The sequence below is a fragment of the Ranitomeya imitator genome, chromosome 5 (assembly GCF_032444005.1).
Source record: "Ranitomeya imitator isolate aRanImi1 chromosome 5, aRanImi1.pri, whole genome shotgun sequence".
Classification (NCBI taxonomy): Eukaryota; Metazoa; Chordata; class Amphibia; order Anura; family Dendrobatidae; genus Ranitomeya; species Ranitomeya imitator.
Window position 1 is genome coordinate 437,175,073 of NC_091286.1, and position 18,181 is coordinate 437,193,253.

The 18,181-nt window shown below is 44.4% G+C and overlaps 1 protein-coding gene across 1 annotated transcript in view; it reads right to left on the minus strand.

Annotated features, from left to right (window-relative positions):
- LOC138638117 (probable cation-transporting ATPase 13A4) overlaps positions 1-18,181 on the minus strand; it is a 627,752-nt gene that overhangs the window by 407,393 nt on the left and 202,178 nt on the right. The window contains exons 4-6 of the mRNA XM_069727139.1: positions 17,634-17,704; positions 17,062-17,142; positions 16,533-16,602 (exon numbers count right to left, since the gene is read on the minus strand). Coding sequence (XP_069583240.1) covers positions 16,533-16,602; positions 17,062-17,142; positions 17,634-17,704 — 222 coding nt within the window. The remainder of the gene's footprint in view (positions 1-16,532; positions 16,603-17,061; positions 17,143-17,633; positions 17,705-18,181) is intronic.

Below are 18,181 nucleotides of genomic sequence, written 5' to 3' on the forward strand. Positions count from 1 at the left end.
TTCTAAAGTTTGCTAAACAAAAAAAAAAAATGCGCCATTTTCTGATACGCATAGCGTCTCCGTTTTTCGTGATCTGGGGTCGGTTGAGGGCTTATTTTTTGTGTGCCGAGATGACGTTTTTAATGATAGCATTTCGGTGCAGATACGTTCTTTTGATCGCCCGTTATTGCATTTTAATGCGGCGACCAAAAAAACGTAATTCTGGTGTTTCGAATTTTTTTCCCGCTACGCTGTTTAGAGATCAGGTTAATGCTTTTTTTTAATTGATAGATCGGGCGATTCTGAGCGCGGCGATACCAAATATGTGTAGATTTGATATTTTTTTATTGATTTATTTTGATTGGGGCGAAAGGGGGGTGATTTAAACTTTTATATATTTTTTATTTTTTTAACATTTTTTTCAACTTTTTTTTTTTACTTTTGCCATGCTTCAATAGCCTCCATGGGAGGCTAGAAGCAGGCACAACGCGATCGCCTCTGCTACATATCAGCGATCTGCTGATCGCTGCTATGTAGCAGAAATGGAGGTGTGCTGTGAGCGCCAACCACAGGGTGGCGCTCACAGCCACCGGCGATCAGTAACCATAGAGGTCTCAAGGACCTCTATGGTTACAATGGAGACGCATCGCCGACCCCCGATCATGTGACGGGGGTCGGCGATGACGTCATTTTCGGCCGCCCGGCTGGAAGCGGTAGTTAAATGCCGCTGTCTGCGTTTGACAGCGGCATTTAACTAGTTAATTGGTGCGGGCAGATCGCGATTCTGCCCGCGCCTATTACGGGCACATGTCAGCTGTTCTAAACAGCTGACATGTCCCGGCTTTGGTGCGGGCTCACCGCGGAGCCCTGCATCAAAGCAGGGGATCTGACCTTGGACGCACTATCCCGTCCAAGGTCAGATAGGGGTTAAATCACACAGAAAGGTCACGCAAAATACTTAATGAGTAACATTTCCCACATGGCTACCTTATGTCATCACGATTTTGGAACCAACAATTTTTTTGTTAGAGAATCATAAGGGTTAAATTTGACCATCAATTTCTCATTTTTATAACACCATTTTTTTAGGGAATACATCACATTTGAAGTCACTTTAAAAGGTCTATATGATAGAAAATACCCAAAAGTGACACAATTCTTAAAGCTTCACCCCTCAAGGTGCGTGAAACCACATTCAAGAAGTTTATTAACCTTTCTGGTGCTTCACAGGAATTTTTGGAATGTTTAAAAAATAAATGAACATTTAACTTTTTTTCACAAAAAAATACTTCAGATCCATTCTTTTTCATTTTCCCAAAGGTAACAGGTGAAATTGGACCCAAAATGTTACTGTGTAATTTTTTCCTGAGTGCGCTGATATACCTTATGTGGGGAAGAACCACTGTTTGGGCACATGGCAGAGCTTGAAAGAGAAGGAGCGCCGTTTGACTTTTTCAACGCAAAATTGGCTGGAATTGAGATCGGATGCCATGTCACGTTTGGAGAGCCCCTGATGTGCCTAAGCAGTGAAAACCCCCATAAGTGACACCATTTTGGAAACTAGACCCTCCCAATGAACTTATCTATTTGTGTAGTGAGAATTTTGAACCCCCAAGTGCTTCACAGAAGTTTATAACGTAGAGCTGTAAAATTAAAAAAAAAACACATTTTTTCCACAAAAATTATCTTTTCACCCCAAATTTTAGCTTTCCCAAGGGTAACAGGACCCAAAAGTTTTTGTGAAATTTGCCCTGAGTACGCTGATACACCATATGTGGGTGTAAACCACTGTTTGGGAGTATGGCAGAGCTCTGAATGGAAGGAGCGCAGTTTGACTTTTTCAACGCAAAATTGGCAGGAATTGGCACACTGCAGCGCTAGAACATACAAATTTGGTCTAGGAAGAGGTTTCACATGTACCCATTCAGATGGAGACGTTTATTCTCAGCGAGGTAAGGCAAGTGTAGGACCTGGTATAAGAGAGATGCTGTAAAGAGGCTACCAGGTACACATAAAATTGGCCATTTTTATGCGCTAAAAGCTCTCATTTTTCATATTTCTAGTGCAGTAATGCAGTTCAAATTTCGTTTTTCAAGTTTGTATGTTCTAGCGCTGCAGTGTGCTGCCTTATTTACTTAACTATATACGAGTTGGCGACTCTAGGTTCAGCACCTGTTCACACTGAGTCTATGTTTGGATGTGCCGGTCAGGTTTTTGAAATGTATTCTCTAGCCTTCTGATCGTGCACTCCGCCTCCTAGCCACAGGTGTTTTAATTACAGCAGGTCCGATACCCCTCCACAGAGAGAGAGAATTTTGGTCTAGGAAGAGGTTTCACATGTACCCATTCAGATGGAGACGTTTATTCTCAGCGAGGTAAGGCAAGTGTAGGACCTGGTATACGAGAGATGCCATAAAGGGGCTACCAGAAATTACTACATGTTGCATTTCTGCAACAAAACGCATGCATAGAAACGACGCATGCGTCGTCAAAACGCGGCAAAACGCATGCAAAAAACGCATGCGTTTTTAAAGTTAAGTATAGGAAAAAAAAGCGCATGTTTTTTTGCGCTAAAATACAGCAGCAAAAAACGCAAATGTGAAACCAGCCTAAGCACTTTTTAATAGGTTCCAGGGGTACACAGGCAGCATTGGTGTGGTCAGTGGAGGACAATTGGAAGGAGGGACCGCAGACAGACTTTCTAGGCCTAAAATAAAAAAAGAAGGCTCTATGCACTTTTTAATAGGTTCCAGGGGTACACAGGCAGCACTGGTGTGGTCAGTGCAGGACAATTGGAAGGAGGGACTACAGACAGACTTACTAGGCCTAAAATAAAAAAAGAAGGCTCTATGCAGTTTTTAATAGGTTCCAGGGGTACACAGGCAGCATTGGTGTGGTCAGTGGAGGACAATTGGAAGGAGGGACCGCAGACAGCTTTACTAGGCCTAAAATAAAAAAGAAGGCTCTTTGCACTTTTTAATAGGTTCCAGGGGTACACAGGCAGCATTGGTGTGGTCAGCGGAGGACAATTGGAAGGAGTGTCTGACACAGTTAGTAGGCTAAAATAATACATTGAGGTTAATGTCTGGCAAAAAAGAAATGTAACAAATAAACAGGTGGCATACCTAGGTACAGGGGTGGGCTCCTCTGCTGACTTGCAGACAGTGGTATTTGGCACAAAGTATTAACTGGTGTAAATGTAGGACAGGGCCCCTGAATATTTTTGCTAGCATCATAAATGTTAACTAATTGGTATTGTCAGTGCCATTGAAGGATTTAACCACATAGACTAAACAGTGGTGGAGCAGAGAGAGATAATTTTGCAAGTGGTGGAGCACTGTTTGATCTTGGGGGGGACACTCTCTCGTGGCTGGCGGTACTGGCCCAGGGCCCCTCATGTTACAACGGTGTGTCTGACGTTGGGTGCGCACCACCACCACCAGTGACACTTCATTGTACTATGAGGGACCCTGTGCCAGTGCCGTCGCCCAAAAGTGGGCACACCCACCTCTTCAGACAAATGGCGCTCTCACGGGTGCTTGCGTCAAGTGGTGACCACGGCCCTGTGGATGGAGTCAGCCCATTTAGGGAGGTGTAAAAATGTTGTATGCTGGACATACAGCACCTGCAAAAGGAGAAATTGGAACACTCAGTAAGACCAGTTCAAAAGCAAAACCTTTTTACAGGAAAGCTAGGTGTCAGAGGGGAAAGGTGGGGCAAAATAATTAGAAATCCATGATTGGTTCATTTTAATGAAGGTTAGATCATCAACATTTTGGGTAGCCAGAAGACTCCTTCTTTCGGTCAGTATTGAACCAGCAGCACTGAATACTCTTTCTGATAGCACACTAGCTGCTGCGCAAGCAAGCTCCTGCCATGCATATTCTGCCAATTCAGGCCAGGGGTCTATTTTGGATGCCCAGTAATCAAATGGGAATGACGGTTGTGGGAGAACATCGATAATGGAGGAAAAATAGTTAGTAACCATACTGGACAAATGTTGTCTCCTGTCACTTTGAATTGATGCTGCAGTACCTGTCCTGTCTGCATTCATTGTGAAATCACTCCACAACCTGGTCAGAAAACCCCTCTGTCCAATGCCACTTCTGATTTGTGCACCTCTAACACCTCTGTCATGCTGCCCCCTGCAGCTCGTGTGAGAACCATCACCGCCGCTGTGTGCTGGGAATGCCTGAACCAAACGTCTACAAGAGTTGCTTATTTGGTAGCCAATATTTGCTCATGGCTCTCATGTGGGATGATATTTTGCAATTTCCCTTTATAGCGTGGATCCAGGAGGCAGGCCAACCAGTAATCGTCATCGGTCATCATTTTTATAATGCGTGGGTCCCTTTTTAGGATGCACAAGGCATAATCCACCATGTGGGCCAATGTTCCAGGTGTCAATTCACTGCTTGTGCTGGGTTGAGGAGCACTTTCTGGCAAATCAACGTCACTTGTCTCCCTCAAAAACCCTGAACCTGACCTTGCAATGCCACCAGTTTCTATTGCCCCCTGAGAAGCTTCCTCATCCAAAAAATATTCATCCCCATCACCCTCCTCGTCCTCCTCCTCTTCGCCCGCCACCTCATCCAGTAGACTTCCCTGACCAGTAGTGTTGAGCTGTACCTTCTGATATTTGAAAGTATCGGTATCGGATTGTATCGGCTGATATCCGAAAAATATCGGATATTGCCGATACCGATACCCGATACCAATACAATTCAATGGGACACAAATATCGGAAGGTATCCTATAATGGTTCCCAGGGTCTGAAGGAGAGGAAACTCTCCTTCAGGCCCTGGGTTCCATATTCATGTAAAAAATAAAGAATAAAAATAAAAAATATGGATATACTCACCCCTCCGGCGGACCCTGGACCTTAACGGTGTAACCGGCAGCCTCTGTTCCTAAGAATGCAGGGTGAAGTACCTTCGATGATGTCGTGGCTTGTGATTGGTCACGTGACCGCTCATGTGACCGCTCACGCGACCAATCACAAGCCGCGACGTCATCGCAGGTCCTTCACTCACTCATTCTTAGGAAGGGAGGCTGCCGGTTGCAGCGGTTACAACCAGGGCGCTTCCGAGGGTGAGTATATCAATATTTTTTATTTTTATTCTTTATTTTAAACATGAATATGGATCCCGATATCGATTCCCGATATCGCAAAAATATCGGAACTCGGTATCGGAATTCCGATACCGCAAATATCGGCAGATACCCGATACTTGCTCAACACTACTGACCAGACAATGGCTGACTGTCATCAAGGCTTCCCTCATCCTCGGCTGCAGACGCCTGCTCCTTTATGTGCGTCAAACTTTGCATCAGCAGACGCATTAGGGGGATGCTCATGCTTATGATGGCATCATCTGCACTAACCAGGCGTGTGCATTCCTCAAAACACTGAAGGACTTGACACAGATCTTGTAGCTTCAACCACTGCACACCTGACAACTCCATGTCTGCCATCCAACTGCCTGCCCGTGTATGTGTATCCTCCCACAAATACATAACAGCACGCCTCTGTTCGCACAGTCTCTGAAGTATGTGCAGTGTGGAGTTCCACCTTGTTGCAACGTCGATTATTAGGCGGTGCTGGGGAAGCTTCAAAGATCGCTGATGGTTCTGCATACGGCTGGAGTGTACGGGCGAACGGCGGATGTGCGAGCAAAGTCTGTGCACCTTCAGGAGCAGGTCGGGTAACCCCGGATAACTTTTCAGGAAGCACTGCACCACCAGGTTCAAGGTGGGTGTGAGCCAGGCAAGGAATGTGTTTCAGTTGTGAAAGGGCTATGGCAGCCATAAAATTCCTTCTGTTATCACTGACTACCTTGCCTGCCTCAAGATGTACACTGCCCAGCCATGACAGAGTTTCTGGCTGCAAGAACTCGGACAGAATTTCTGCGGTGTGTCTGTTGTCGCCCAAACACTTCATTCCCAACACAGCCTGCTGACGCTTGCCACTAGCTGTTCCATAATGGGACACGTCGTGTGCAACAGTGGCAGCTGCGGATGGAGTGGTCGTGCGACTGTGCTCTGCGGACAAGCTATCGCTTCTGCTGGAGGACGAGGAGGAGGGGTGGCGAACGCCTACAGCCAACTGTTTCCTAGACTGTGGGCTAAGCAGAACTGTCCCAATATGGCTTTCCCCTGTGGACCCTGCATCCACCACATTAACCCAGTGTGCCATGATGGAAACGTAACGTCCCTGGCCATGCCTACTGGTCCATGTATCTGTTGTTAGCTGCACCTTTCTACTGACAATGCATGGACAATGCGGTCTTTTACATGCTGGTGGAGGGCTGGGATGGCTTTTCTCGCAAAGAAGTGTTGACTGGGTAGGTCGTAGTGTGGTACTGCGTAGTCCATCAGGGCTTTGAAAGCTTCGCTTTCAACTAACCGGTAGGGCATCATCTCTAACAAGATTAGTCTAGCAATGTGGGCATTCAAACCCTGTGTACGCGGATGAGAGTATGCATACTTCCTTTTCCTAACGAGAGTCTCTTGTACGGTGAGCTGGACTAGAGAGCTGCATATGATGGAACTAACGGGGGTGGTGGTGGACATGGCAGACTGAGAGAGGGTTGGTGATGGTATTCTTGCTGTTGGCCTACATACAGTGTTTCCTACCAAGAACCTGGTGATTCCCTGACTGCTTTGGCCTTGCAACGATACCTCCACATTTGCTGCAGGTGGTGTGGTAAACGGTGTGTTTACAGTGAGGGAAGGAATGTAGCGTTGCTGACTAGCTTCATTGTGAGCGGGTGCAACAACGTTACAGGACTTTGGTAGTTAGTCCAGGCTTGCAAGTGCATGGTGGTTAAATGTCTATGCATGCAAGTTGCATTTAGATTTTTCACATTCTGACCTCTGCTAAAGGTCTTTGAGCATTTCTTACAGATGACTTTGCACTGATCATTCGGATCTTGATTAAAAAATTGCCAGACTGCACTCTTCCTACTATCGAATACATTTTCAGGCATTGCACACGGAGCTACTTTAAACGGATGGCCACGCTGTCCTACAACTGTTTTTGGTTTTGACACACGTTTTTGGCCAGATACGGGCCTGCCAGATGAAAGCTGTTGCGATGTTGATGCCTGCTGTGGCTCCTCCTCCTCTGCTTCAGAGCTACTGCTGGCGGCACCCTGTTCCCCCAATGGCTGTCAATCGGGGTCAACAACTGGGTCATCTATCACCTCATCATCTATGTCCTGTGCATGTTCCTCTGTGTCACCGTGTAAGCCGGTGCTATAGCATTCGGGACGGGGCACCATAGTCTCATCAGGGTCAGATTCTGGCTCAGTACACTGCGAGGGCAATGTTGTGATCTGAGTCAATGGAACAGCATAATAATCTAGCTGTGACTGTGCATCTGTGCACTCAATGTCCGAATCATCTTGTAATGGGCATGGCCTGTTAACAATTTCCCTTTCTAACCCAGGCACGGTATGTGTAAAGAGCTCCATGGAGTAACCCGTTGTCGCCTGACGCATACTTCTCTGTTGTTCTGGGTGAAGAACACAAGGAAGCGACTTGTTCCTGACCGGGAGCATCCACTGACGACGCGCTGCTTTTAAATTTTGCACTTTCCGAAGAGGAGGCGAAAGAGCTAGAGGAAGAGTCAGCAAGGAAGCCAAAACTTGTTTCTGCTGCTCCGGCTTTAAAAGCGGTTTTCCTACTCCCAGAAAAGGGAGCGCTCGAGGCCTTGTGTAGCCAGACGATGACTCTGGCTCAACAACTCGAGAGTTAGGTGCTATATTGCTTTTCCCACGACCACCTGATGCTCCACCACCACTACCATCATTACCAGCTGGCAATGACCGCCCACGGCCACAACCTCTTCCACCAGACTTCCTCATTCTTGGAAAAATGTAACCAAATTAACAAACGTTATATGGTACTGTAAAACCAGTTAGAAGGTGTACGTTAACTTGTTGTGAATTTAAATTTCCCTTTATAGGTGTGTGAGACTGCTGGGAAAATCAGGCCCACTCTATTACACTACACAGTTTCTGTGTCTGGAAGTGGCTGACAGATAAGCCACAAACAGGACTGACACAGATGCACTTAGTTGCAATTGAAATTTCCCTTTATAGATGTGGAAGACTGCTGGGAAAATCAGGCCCACTCTATTACACTACACAGCTTCAGTGGCAGACAGTGGTTGACAGATATGCCACAAACAGGACTGACGCAGATGCACTTAGTGGCAATAGACATTTCCCTTAATAGGTGTGGGAGACTGCTGGGAAAATCAGGCCCACTGTATTACAGTACACAGCTTCAGTGGCAGACAGTGTTTGATAGATATGCCACAAACAGGACTGACGCAGATGCACTTAGTGGCAATAGAAATTTCCCTTTATAGATGTTGAAGACTGCTGGGAAAATCAGGCCCACTGTATTACAGTACACAGCTTCAGTGGCAGACAGTGGTTGACAGATATGCCACAAACAGGACTGACGCAGATGCACTTAGTGGCAACAGAAATTTCCCTTTATTGGTGTGGAAGACTGCTGGGAAAATCAGGCCCACTCTATTACACTACACAGTTTCTGTGTCTGAAAGTGGCTGACAGATATGCCACGAACAGGACTCACGCAGATGCACTTAGTGGCAATAGAAATTTCCCTTTATAGATGTGAAAGACTGCTGGGAAAATCAGGCCCACTGTATTACAGTACACAGCTTCAGTGGCAGACAGTGGCTGACACATATGCCACAACCAGGACTAACGCAGATGCACTTAGTGGCAATAGAAATTTCCCTTAATAGGTGTGGGAGACTGCTGGCAAAATCAGGCCCACTGTATTACACTACACAGCTTCAGTGGCAGACAGTGGCTAGCAGATAGATATATATAAAAAAAAGGGACTGTGTTACAAAAACAATCTCCCTACAATGATCTCAGGACAAGTATGGCAGCAATAAAAAGGACTGCTGCACAAAAAAGTGTGGACAAACAAAGAAACAAGAGACCTAAGCAGAAAAAAGCAACAGGATTTTTGCTTTGAAAAAAGCAGTTGGTCTGCACAGCGGCATACCAACAGCATTGTAGCTATCAGGGAGCTTTATAAGCTACAGAGCTGATGCACAGAAATCTAGCCTCCACTGTCCCTGAAAAGAAAAGGTGGTGTTGGACAGTGGAAATCGCTACAGCACAAGCTGTTTGGGGGTAAATCTTCCCTTCCTAACAATATCCCTGCTTCTGACGAAACTGCAGAAACCTCTCCCTATGCTCAGATCGGCAGAAGTAAGATGGCGGTCGGCGTGCACGCCCCTTTATAGCCCCTGTGACGCCGCTGACCGCTCACGTGACCGCAACGTCATCGAAGGTCCTTCACTCTCTGCAATTCTCAGAAACGGAGGCGGACGCTTGCAGCGGTGACAGCCAGGGTTCGCCGGAGGGGTGAGTATATCCATATTTTTTATTTTTATTCTTTATTTTTTACATGAATATGGATCCCAGGGCCTGAAGGAGAGTTTCCTCTCCTTCAGACCCTGGGAACCATCCAGGATACATTCCGATATTTGTGTCCCATTGACTTGCATTGGTATCGGGTATCGGTATCGGCGATATCCGATATTTTTTGGATATCGGCCGATACCATCCGATACCGATACTTTCAAATATCGGAAGGTATCGCTCAACACTAGCCATCACCGTTAAGAATAAGTATCCTCTGCCCCTGATATCTGAGCTCTTTGATAGGCTTCGGGGTGCAAGGGTATTTACAAAATAAGATCTGTGGGGTGCGTACAACCTGATTCGCATCTGTGAGGGGGACGAATGGAAGACGGCTTTTAACACCAGGGATGGGCACTACGAATATCTAGTGATGCCCTTCGGGCTCTGTAATGCCCCAGCCCTTTTCCAAGACCTTGTAAACGACATCTTCCGGGATATGCTCTCCACCTCGGTCATAGTCTATCTGGATGATATTCTCATCTACTCTCCAGATATTGACTCCCACCGGAGAGATGTTTGCAGAGTCTTCGACCTCTTACGGCAAATTCCCTCTACGCAAAGTTGGAGAAATGTGTGTTTGAGCAGGAGTCCTTACCTTTCCTGGCCTATATCATCTCCGCCCAGGGATTGGCTATGGATCCTGCCAAACTACAAGCTGTGATGGACTGGCAAGAACCCCATTCTCTTAAAGCGGTGCAGTGCATTATGGGTTTCATTAATTACTATCTCCAGTTCATTCCACACTTCTCAACTTTGGTAGCTCCTTTGGTTGCCCTCACCAAGAAGGGAGCAAATCCCAAATTGTGGTCTGAGGAGGTCTCCAAGGCCTTACACTCCATTAAGTCACACTTCGCTAGCGCTCCCATCCTACATTGCCCCGATGTAGATAAGCCATTTATAATGGAGGTGGATGCCTCATCTGTTGGTGCTGTTGCAGTCCTTTTCCAAAAGGATGCTCAAGGTTGGAAGCATCCTTGCTTCTTCTTTTCTAAGACCTTCTCACCAGCAGAGAGGAATTATTCCATCGGGGACAGGGAGTTGCTAGCCATGAAGTTGGCCTTCTCGGAGTGGAGACATCTCTTGGAGGGAGCTCGTTTTCCCTTCAAAGTCTTCACAGATCACAAGAATTTGGTGTACCTGCGGACAGCACAGTGGTAAAATTCTCGCCAGGCCAGATGGTCCTTGTTCTTCTCCCGGTTCCATTTCACCCTCCATTTTCTTTCCAGGGAGAAGAACATTCATGCCGACGCTCTCTCTCGCTCCATTGTATCATCTGAGGAGGAGGAAGAGGAGCCTCGGCTTATTGTCCCCACTGAGAGCCTGAGAACTGTGGCCCCGGTTTCGCTCGAGTCTGTGCCTCCGGGCAAGACTTTTGTACCATCCAATCTGCGTCTGGAGGTTCTCTTTTGGGCTCACTCATCCAGGGTGAGTGGACGTTTTGGGTCCAAAAGGACATCTGAGCTACTGGCGAGGACATATTGGTGGCCGCATATGGCTCGTGACGTCACAGACTATGTTCGGGCGTGTGTCTCTTGCGCCAAGAACCAGTCTCCTCGGCAACGGCCAGCTGGGTTGCTTTACCCCCTGCCGGTGGTTGACAGGCCCTGGGAGATGGTCGGGATGGACTTTGTGGTGGGCTTACCCAAGTCTCGTAGCTGCACCATTATCTGGGTGATTACCGGCCATTTTTCCAAAATGGTGCACTTGGTGCCTCTTCCACGGCTACCTTCTGCATGGGCTCTGGCAGCGTTGTTCATCAAGCATATCTGTCGCCTGCACGGTATGCCAGACAAAATTGTCAGTGACCGTGGTCCCCAGTTTGCGTCTCGATTCTGGAGAGAGCTTTGTTGTCTACTCAGTATTGAGTTGAATCTCTCCTCGGCATATCATCCCGAGACAAATGGGTTGGTTGAGAGGGCCAACCAGACCTTGGCCACATATTTACGACATTTTGTTTCTGCCAGGCAGGATGTCTGGGCATCCTTGCTACCATGGGCTGAGTTTGCACTTAACAACGCTGTAGCCGACTCCACCGGTCAGACTCCATTCCTCCTAAATTATGGCCAGCATCCACGTGTCCCTGTGCCCATGCCCGTGTCTTCCGCTTACTCCAGGGTGGCAGACTGGGCTGTGGAAGCACGGGACATTTGCACTCAGGATGCCATTCGGGCCTCCAAACAGAGAATGAGGACCTCCGCCGATGCTCATCGCACCCCGCTCCGACCTTTGCTCTTTGTTAGAGTTTGTGTTACAGTTTGTGTTAGAGTTTGTGTTACAGTTTGTGTTAGAGTTTGTGTTACAGTTTGTGCTAGAGTTTGTGTTAGAGTTTGTGTTACATTTTGGGTTAGAGTTTGTGTTTTAGGGTTAGGGTTTGTGTTAGGGTTAGGGTTAGGACCCATAGGGTTAGGGTTAGGGTTTATGTTAGAGTTTGTGTTACAGTTTGTGTTACAGTTTGTGTTAGAGTTTGTGTTACAGTTTGTGTTAGAGTTTGTGTTTTAGGGTTAGGGTTAGGGTTTGTGTTAGGGTTAGGGTTAGGATCCCTAGGGTTAGGGTTAGGGTTTGTGTTAGGGTTTGTGTTAGAGTTTGTGTTACAGTTTGTGTTAGAGTTTGTGTTTTAGGGTTAGGGTTAGGGTTAGGGTTTGTGTTAGGGTTAGGGTTAGGATCCCTAGGGTTAGGGTTAGGGTTTGTGTTAGGGTTTGTGTTAGAGTTTGTGTTACAGTTTGTGTTAGAGTTTGTGTTACAGTTTGTGTTAGAGTTTGTGTTACAGTTTGTGTTAGAGTTTGTGTTAGAGTTTGTGTTAGAGTTTGTGTTAGAGTTTGTGTTACAGTTTGTGTTAGAGTTTGTGTTAGAGTTTGTGTTACAGTTTGGGTTAGAGTTTGTGTTTTAGGGTTAGGGTTAGGGTTTGTGTTAGGGTTAGGATCCCTAGGGTTAGGGTTTGTGTTACAGTTTGTGTTACAGTTTGTGTTACAGTTTGTGTTAGAGTTTGTGTTTTAGGGTTAGGGTTGGGGGGTGGCTTATAAGTGTGTATTCTTATGTTTTTCTATAAAAACGCATGCAAACGCATGTGCTTAAAAACGCATGTGTTTACATAGACATCAACACGTTTTTTTGCTGCGAAAAAACGCATGCGTTTTTTCGCTGCAAAAAAAGCCGCTAAAATTACTACATGTTGCATTTCTGCAACAAAACGCATGCAGATAAAAAACGCATGCGTTGCAAAAACGCGTCAAAACGCATGCAAAAAAACGCATGCGTTTTTATTGTTAAGTATAGGGAAAAAAAGGCATGCTTTTTTTGCATTTTTTACCGCAAAAACGCAAAAAAAAACGCAAATATGAAACCACCCTTAGTCTGATTACCGTATGTGGAGTCGGGAAGGAATTTTTTTCCCCAATGTGGAGCTTACTCTTTGCCACATGTTTTTTTTTGCCTTCCTCTGGATCAACATGTTAGGGCATGTTAGGTTAGGCTGTGGGTTAAACTAGATGGACTTAAAGTCTTCCTTCAACCTTAATAACTATGTAACTATGATACTGCAGCAATTCCCATTGGTCCTTTAGGAAGGTCCTGAAGGTATTCTTCTTCTGTGGCTGACTCCCATTGGTCCTTCTGGGAAGGTCCTGTTCTTGCTGCAGCTATAAAAGGTTTGCATGGCCGCACAGCCATGCGCTAGTGTACATTTGGAATCGTGTGTGTGTTGATGAGTGCAAGTCGTTCTTTAAAATTCCTTCCCTTGTGTATGACTATTCACAAAAGGTGGATGATTCCTGTCTAGCGCCTGACTAAGCTGTCAACATAAAGACACACGATACAGTGTCTGTTGCTGTAACCACCAGTGCGGCGCCGTGCGCTTATAGAGCGCTTTCCTATCCCAAGTCTGGGTGGTTAGTGGCATCCGCCAAAGCGGCACAGCACATACTCTTGTGCTTTTAGTTATATTTTCTGTTACTTTGACACCCCAGTTGCGGTGTCGAGCGCAAGTGGTCTGTACGTACTCTTATCCTGTGCCTTGGGATAGAGTCCTGAGACTCCTTGCTTGCGCTCTTGGTGCGGTACTGCGGCCCTGTGATGCAACAGGGTTTGCTTCCTTCACACAGGGTGAAGTTTACCCGTGTGTGTATCCACATTGTACCGCCATATAGTCTGTCATTACTCAGCAACAGGTTCTATCTCTGCACGATGGACCCTGGGCTGTGAACGCACCTTATACATCTCTCTTATAATTTGTTGCGTTCCACTAACCCTAACAGTGTGTTAGCCACCCTGGGTTCACCGTGCAGAGATGGTACACTGCAGCTAAGAAGACAATGGCGAGAATTGCAGCAAGAGTAACAGGCTTGAACTGAGTTATTATCACTCAGTGGAGTAGCACGTGGCAGTGCCAATTGCACACAGTGACGGAAAAGGAACTCTGCTATGAGACCGTGTTTATCAGCACATGGCCGCAGAGTGAAAATTGCACTAAACGCATACCCTGTTAGCGTCACAGGACTATGCAAACCCCTCTGGGACACAGGAATCGGAAGTTGACTCCAAGCACTCCCAGAACTCTTCTCCGGAGGGGCCAGAATTCTAAAGGCACTAGTGCCTGCCCTGAATTCAACCACAAAAACTCCTCTCTGAAGAAGTCAGAATTCTAAAGGCACTGAGCCTGCCCTGAGCACATACAGCTGAGTCCACACTACCGTTAGATTCCTCACTGAGTGCAGAGTAAGAATCCCGGCACCTAACAACATGCACATGTAAATTTTGTGGGCTCTCATCAATACAGAAAATACAAACATGGTCACTAAATGTGGTTTAGGTACACTGTGACTCAGAAGGGAAGGGGCATTTGGATTTGTAAGTGGAGAATTTGCTTAATTTCTTTTGGGGTCGAGGAGCCATTTAGATTTTCCAGAGCTTTTGTGCTACCAGTAACGTGGAAGCCCCTATATTTCCGTTAGCAGGTGATGGACCTAAGTGAGGGCTTGTTTTTTTGTGTATTGAGTTGAAGCTTTTATTGGGAACATTTTACAAAACATTTATGAACACATTTATCTGGTGCTCTACTCTGAGCCATAGAATCATAGAATGGTAGATTTGGAAGGGACCTGAGTCATCAAAGCAGGATTCACTAAATCATCCCACACAGATGTCTGTCCAGCCTCTGTTTGAAAACTTCCATGGAAGTTTCCTCTCATGGCAGCCTGTTACACTCATTAATCACCCTATCTGTCAAAACGTCTAATATCTAATCTCTCCTCCCGTTCAGTTTCATCCCATTGCTTCTAGTCTTTCTTTGTGCAAATGAGAATAAAGATGATCCTTCTATAATGTGACAGCCCTTGAGATATTTGTAGACAGCTATTAAGTCTCCTCTCCGTCTTCTTTTTTGTAAGCTAAACATTCCCAAATCCTGTAACCGTTCCTCGTAGGACATGGTTTGCAGACCGGTCACCATTCTGGTTGCTCTTCTCTCTACTTGCTCCAGTTTGTTGATGTCTTTTTTAAAATGTGGTGCCCAAGACTGGACACAGTATTCCAGATGAGGTCTGACCAAAGAGAAGTAGAAAATAGAGGGCAATAATAACTTTGCGTGACCTAGACTGTATGCTTTTGTTAATAATCCCAGAGTTGCATTTGCCTTTTTTGCTGCTGCATCACACTGTTGACTCATGTTCAGTTTATGATCTATTAGTATACTCGTCTTTTTCACATGTGCTGTTGCTTAGCCCTATTCTCCCATTCTATATATGCTTTTTTTCCTTTTTATTGCCCGGATTAAGTACTTTGCATTTTTCCTTGTTAAAAACCATTCTGCCCTTACATCGGAGTTTCCATCTAAATCTCCAAGTGACGTGACAGATGAAACCCCTGATGGATCCATTCACTATAATGAGGCAGCAGAGTTACTCTGCACTCCATCTGGCCTCTATTCAATGAAGACCTTCTTTTCAGAGGTGCAAAATACTTTTACGCAAAACTAAAAGAACGAACACAGCAGAATCATTGATAAAGCATTTTTTTGCCTCTTTTTTATTTTTGTGGTGTTCATTGAATGGGTTAACTAGTGAGACAGTTTTATAAAGCAGGTCATTATAGACACAGCTATACCAAATATATGTACTTTTATTTTTTTATTTACATACATAAATGTATTGAAGAAAATAGGTTTTTTTCTTTATTTGATGATTTTTTTAAAAAAAATATATTGACACTTTAATATTTATTTTTTTAACTTTTTACTTTTTTTACATTGTTCCATCCTGCGACATCACTGTATTGTGTCAGATCGCTGACACTGCACTGCAGAGTATTACATTAGCATCTGATAGGCAGGGAAGCAGGCATGTCACGCCTTCTTTCAGCAGGTGCTCACAAGCCTCCTCCTCTGCAGGACCATGAAGGACCCCAAGCCGCAAGGTGGAGACCATCAAGACAATGTGATCACATCGCGTTGTTCTGATGGAAGAGTGCAGGGAACTCATTCCCTATGCGATGCTTATCTATGTTGCTGTCACTACTGACAGCGGCATCAGAGGGGTTAAATGCCTGCGATCGGTGCTAGCACTGATCATGGGCATTGCTGCGGGCTGTCAGCTCTCACACATAGCTGCGACGCTCAGCATGAGGCTGCACAGAGCAGTACATGTACGACGCATGTCGGGAAGGGGTTAACTACAGGTTGTAATAACTAGGTAAAAAGCCAAGTAGGTGAATACTTGCACAAGCCACTGAACCTCCTTCCTTCTCCCAGAAACTAGGAAAGTAGGAGAATGTAGAATTATGAGCTGCTTATTTAACAACTTGAGAATAATTAATTAAGTTTGGGAAAGTGTACTGCTTGATCAAATATTTCGACTATGCAGTATTAAAATAGCAACAGAGTAACAAATTGGAGGATAACTACTATTTTGATATACTTTTAACTCAAGCAATATATAGCAATTGATCTTGAATTCTTCCATATATTAATTATTTTTGTGAAACTTTGCAAATGTTGTTGCTGTTATATCATACAATGCTATACATTTAATGTAATATGCAGCAAACAGCCTGCATGTTATATTGTATAAAGATTTATTATCTTACCTCTTTTGACAGTAGTTTCCACACAGGAGTTACTTTCACTGTAATTGAGTTTAGTCCACAGATCCGTAGTCTGCCCAAACATAATACAAGTAATAACTGTACAATAGCCGTATGACATAGATCTATAAAGTTATGTGCCATTTTATTTTTATCTTAGTAAAGCCTTATCACTGTAAACTGCAATGTTATGTAGCTTTACAATATAATTTCTTTAATTTCCAGATTAAAAAAAAAAATTCTTCTCGCTGTCAATTATAAAAACCTTATCAATTATGCAACTGTATGGTTAATTAGAACAAAGCTCTTTTTTTCTAATGAGCCTCCTACCTATATAACCAGATTTTCACCTGCTGGATATCAAAAATGAATCCACTGTGAGCAACCAGAGATATTCATAATTGGCAACAATTAATGCATCAATCTTTTATTTTACAGGTCATCTGCTTTAATTATAAAAAACTGGAAAACCACTATAACATTATTCCAGGAATTAAATTGAGGAAAGGATAGGGGATGGGGGTGTTTATACCTGACTTCCTGTTCTTCTTTGATAAGACCAAAACTATATTTTGAGTGTATATCTGAGCAAGAGAGGTCTTTTTCCAGAACACTGAAATGAAAATATCTTTGATTATGAATTTGTTTGATAAAGTACAGTGTTAGCGGAGTCATCCAGGACTTTTTTCTATGAAGCTAAGTACTTATCAGCAGGTACTTGCTAACTACTTGCCTTTTTTGCTGTGTGACAATCTCTCCCAGCTTAGAGTGGTCATGGACAACTCCTGATGATTCTCCTACTTTCATGTGATGTCATGTCGATTGTGCAGTTCCTTCTCTTCTGTCACTGTCAATGTCATGTTGACTGACAGCTCCCTGATCAGCAGATTGAAAGAGAAGGAAATGTTCTGTTGATGTGATGTCACAGAAAGTAGGAGAAACATTGCCAAAAGTGGTTTGTGACTGGTCTGAGCCAGGAGAGATCATCACAGAGCAGAACAGGCAGGTAGGTAAATGTCCTGTCAATAAGTGCTTAGCCCCATAGAAAAACAATTACGGTAAGTCCCAGATAACACCGTTAAATTTTATTTGTAGTTCACTTACCCAATTTTTATAAACTTGTCCTCAGAGGGAATCCAGACATATCGTATTTTTTGCACTTGTATATATCTTACCTAATCGAGTAAATGAGAGAAATGAGTAAGCAATGCATAATAAAATTACTTTTATGTATCACAATTAAAACAGCATATGTGGTTGCTTCACATTACTCTATTAACCCTTTAGTGACAGAGCCAATTTGGTACTTAATGACCGAGCCAATTTTTACAATTCTGACCACTGTCACTTTATGAGGTTATAACTCTGGAACGCTTTAACGGATCCCGCTGATTCTGAGTTTGTTTTTTTGTGACATATTGTACTTCATGGTAGTGGTAACATTTCGATATTACTTGCGATTATTTATGAAAAAAAAACAGAAATATGGCAAAAAATTTTACAATTTTGCAATTTTCAAATTTTGTATTTTTATGCCCTTAAATCAGAGAGAGATGTAATGAAAAATAGTTAATAAAGAACATTTCCCTCATGTCTACTTTACATCAGCACAATTTTGGAAACAAAATGTTTTTTTGTTAGGGAGTTATAAG